Source organism: Phoca vitulina, unplaced genomic scaffold, assembly GCF_004348235.1.
Source record: "Phoca vitulina isolate PV1807 unplaced genomic scaffold, GSC_HSeal_1.0 scaffold58, whole genome shotgun sequence".
In the NCBI taxonomy this organism is placed as follows: domain Eukaryota; kingdom Metazoa; phylum Chordata; class Mammalia; order Carnivora; family Phocidae; genus Phoca; species Phoca vitulina.
In genome coordinates this window covers 8989600-8993050 of record NW_022589761.1, presented here as the reverse complement: position 1 = coordinate 8993050, position 3451 = coordinate 8989600, and the positions used below count along the sequence as shown (strand labels likewise).

The window sequence follows — 3451 nt, the reverse complement described above, 5'->3', positions numbered from 1 at the left end:
TCAGAGACGCCAAACAAGACTGAGTGAGGACCCCAGGTGACAGCTTCTAAGAGAACATCCAGATTCCGCTATCTGCTGAAGGAGACCAGGGCCCAGGAACGAAGCTGGGTGAGCCCCCTATCGTGGTCTGTGACCCTCAGCTCACCCTCAGCGCCTGATGCTCCCTGACCCCTCACCTTTCTGTCCTTCTGTATCACAGCTATGGCTGTGGGCTGCCTGCTGGTGCTGATGATTATGGCGCTGACCAGGGCAGGAGCAGTTCCTGGCCCCAAGCCCCTCGGGGTCCTCCCGGATGCAAGTGGCTGCCACTTGGCCCAGTTCCAGTCTCTGTCCCCTCAAGAGCTGCAGGCCTTCAGGAGGGCCAAGGACACCTTTGTGAGTCTCCCCACTGCCCCGCCTGCTGTGGGCTAACCTCCCCACCCTGCCTCTCTGGGTTACCATGCTCCCCTCCCCCAAAGGGGGACCTGCGCCCTTCCCTCGCGCTACCTCCCCCAGTCCCGCAGTGGGCAGACTCACCCCTCCCGCAGTGGAGGTGCCTCTATCACCCTTTTGCAAGTTAACCTCAGCTCCTCCTGCTGTTAGCATCATCCAGTCCTACTGGAGTGTTCTCCCCTCTGTCCCTCCTGCTGGGGGCTGACCTCTGCCTTTGCTTTCCAGGAAGAGTCGCTCTCCCTGAAGACCTGGAGCTGCCGCCCCCGCCTCTTCCCCAGGACCTGGGACCTGCAGCAGCTGCAGGTGAGGGGACAGTCAGGCCCACCTCTGCCCTCCCCTGGCCCTGCTCCTCTGGCTCCTTAGGCCGCCCCTTCACCTTCTCACGTGTCCGTCTCTCCTCCCCTCCCCACCAGCACCACACACCGCTTCCCCTCCCTGAGCACACTGGCTGTGCCCTCTCACCTGTCCCCCTACTGTCATCTGTCCCTGCCTCAGTCCACCCCACCTGTCCTCTCTCGTGCGCAACTCTCATCTGTCTCTGTCTCCCATCCTCAGGTGTGGGAGCGCCCCGTGGCCTTGGAGGCTGAGGTGGCCTTGACCCTGAAGGTCCTGGAGACCATGGCTGACTCGTCCCTGGGGGGCATCCTGGACCAGCCCCTTCACACACTGCGCCACATCCACTCCGAGCTCCAGGCCTGTGTGAGTGCTTGGGGGGAGTGGGGGAGGCACCCAGGCCCTGTCTGCGCTCTGACCACCTGAACGTTCCCCCTCCGTCCCAGGCCCTGCCTCACACACCACCCTCCTCTGCCCACAGGTCGGGGCTCAGCCCCCAGCAGGGCCCCAGCCCCGAGGCCGCCTCCAGCAGCGGCTGCGCCGGCTCCACGAGGCTGCAAAGAAGGTGGGTGACCAGGGAGTGAGCAGTGTCTGGGGACAACTGGGAGCCCAGATGATAGGCAGCCACTGACCCAGCCCTTCCTCCCCCACAGGAGTCCCTCAGCTGCCTGGAAGCCTCTGTCATGTTCAACCTCTTGCGCCTCCTCACCCGGGACCTGAAATGTGTGGCCAGTGGAGACCTGTGTGTGTGATCCCCGAGACCCACCTGCACCCTGTCCCGACATCTTAGATATTATTTATGCATCAACCACTTTTCTTAATGTATTGCCACCCAGTCATTATTTATGTATTTATGTGCATGGATTCTTAAACGCGGACCCAATAAAATGTTTATTTTTCTACTTTGTATAAAAATTGCGCAAATAAAAAAATGAGGAAACAATGCTCCTTGTGGTGTGGGACTGTGTGTTTGTGTGGACTAAATTTTTAGGTTTTTTTGTTTTTTGGGTTTTTTGTTTTTGTTTTTGTTTCTGTTTTGCTGACGTAACCAATTATCGCAAACTTAGCATCTCCAAGTAAGACAGATCTCACATTTCTGCAGGTGAGAAATCCAGGTGGGCTCGAGAGTTTCTCTGCTGTGGGTCTCACAAGGCTGAACAAAGTGTTGCTGGCTGGATTCTTATGGTGGGGGGGGAGGGGCTCTGGGAAGAACCTGTTTCCAAGCTCATTCAAGTTGTCGGCAGAATCGGTTCCTTGTGGTTGTAAGACCGAGGTCCCCGTTCCCTTGTGACGTTGTGAGCGTCCATCCTTGGCTCTTGGTAGCCTCTTTCTGGTCTTGACGCATGGGACCCTACATCTCCGAGCCAGCAACAGCATGGGAAGTCCTTCTCACGTTTGGAATGTCTCTGACTTCCCCCTTCTGGCACATTTCTCTCTACTTCCAGCCCAAGAAAGTTCTCTGCTCTTCCGGACTCTGTGTTTAGATTGGACCCACTAGGATAATCCAGGGTAATTTCCGTATTTTAAAATCCACAAACCCTAATCACATCCACAAAACCCCTTTGCCACGTAACATAAGTAGTCACAGATTCCAGGGATTGGGGTGGGCATCTTTGGGGGGCCAGTATGCAGCCTACCGCAGTAGATGTGTGATTGTGTGCATGTGTGTTCTCTCTGAGGACATGTGAGTGGATCACTTCGATGCATTCTATTATAAAATTATATTCACTAAAATGCCTTCATAAGAAGAACATCTGTCATCATACCCGAGAAGTCCAGAACAGCAGGGTCCTGTATGGTCCACGGGCTACACATCGCTAGCGAAGCCCTTGATACGAAGCTAGTATAAGCTGAGCTGGGCTCGAAGTATAAAATATACTGCAGAAATTGAGGGATTTTTATTTAAAAAATTTTTTTCAGATGGTGCCTGCCGAGTTTCTCCGCTGTAAAGTGACTATTTCCTCTTTGTAACAAGTGAGTATGGGGGGAGACCTGAAAACTAGGTAAATGTAAATGCATATTCCTTCTTAAACTCCAACCTGTTCGTGTTAGCATGCACTGATGGTGTTAGCCTGGTTGTTACTGTCAGGACAGTTACCAACCAGTCATTCTCTTTCTACATTTTTTAGCTGGCATTCTACTGTCAGGAAGAGCTTTTCTCTTCTCCCTCATTTATGTATTTACCGATTAATTTCTATCAGCATGGACTCATGGCTTATTTTATTCAGTGGATTGTAATTCCTTACTCTCATTTATTTCGCTGTTCCAGTTGTCCCCAATCAGGTCAATGGGAACACTTTCAAGAGGGCGCCTATGTCCTTTTGTGTGTCCCCATCATTCTCTGAGCACCACCTTGCTTTCTGGAATATGATTTAAAAAATATATATATATTTATTTATTTTAGGGGGAGGGGCAGAGAGAGAGAGAGAGAGGGAGGGAGAGAAGCAGACTCCTGCTGAGTGCAGAGCCTAACATGGGGCTCGATTTCACGACCCTGAGATCATGCCTGAGCTGAAATCAAGAGTCGGATGGCTAACTGACTGAGCCATCCAGGCGCCCCTGGAATAAGATTTTTAGTAAATTTTGCCCTGCCCCAGTTCTGTAAAGAGCCATTTCTCCAAGAAGATCTGGTTACTTTCAGTGGAGAGCAGTATTTAGAGACCAGGATGTAAGTACTAGGTGGGCT

At 52.6% G+C, this 3451-nt stretch overlaps 1 protein-coding gene across 1 annotated transcript; it reads left to right on the top strand.

Annotated features, from left to right (window-relative positions):
* The first annotated feature begins 201 nt into the window (after nucleotides 1-201).
* LOC116623461 (interferon lambda-3-like) lies at nucleotides 202-1517 on the top strand. Its single transcript, XM_032390676.1, has 5 exons — nucleotides 202-375; nucleotides 658-735; nucleotides 988-1131; nucleotides 1247-1330; nucleotides 1419-1517. The coding sequence occupies exons 1-5, from the start codon at nucleotides 202-204 to the stop codon at nucleotides 1515-1517; spliced, it is 579 nt and encodes a 192-aa protein (XP_032246567.1).
* Nucleotides 1518-3451: the final 1934 nt, after the last annotated feature.

Coding starts and splice junctions, on each gene's coding strand:
- LOC116623461 (XM_032390676.1), top strand. CDS start 202: ATGGCTGTGGGCTGCCTGCTGGTGCTGATGATTATGGCGCTGACCAGG. Junction 736..987: donor GGGACCTGCAGCAGCTGCAG/GTGAGGGGACAG, acceptor TCCCATCCTCAG/GTGTGGGAGCGCCCCGTGGC. Junction 1,132..1,246: donor ACTCCGAGCTCCAGGCCTGT/GTGAGTGCTTGG, acceptor CTCTGCCCACAG/GTCGGGGCTCAGCCCCCAGC.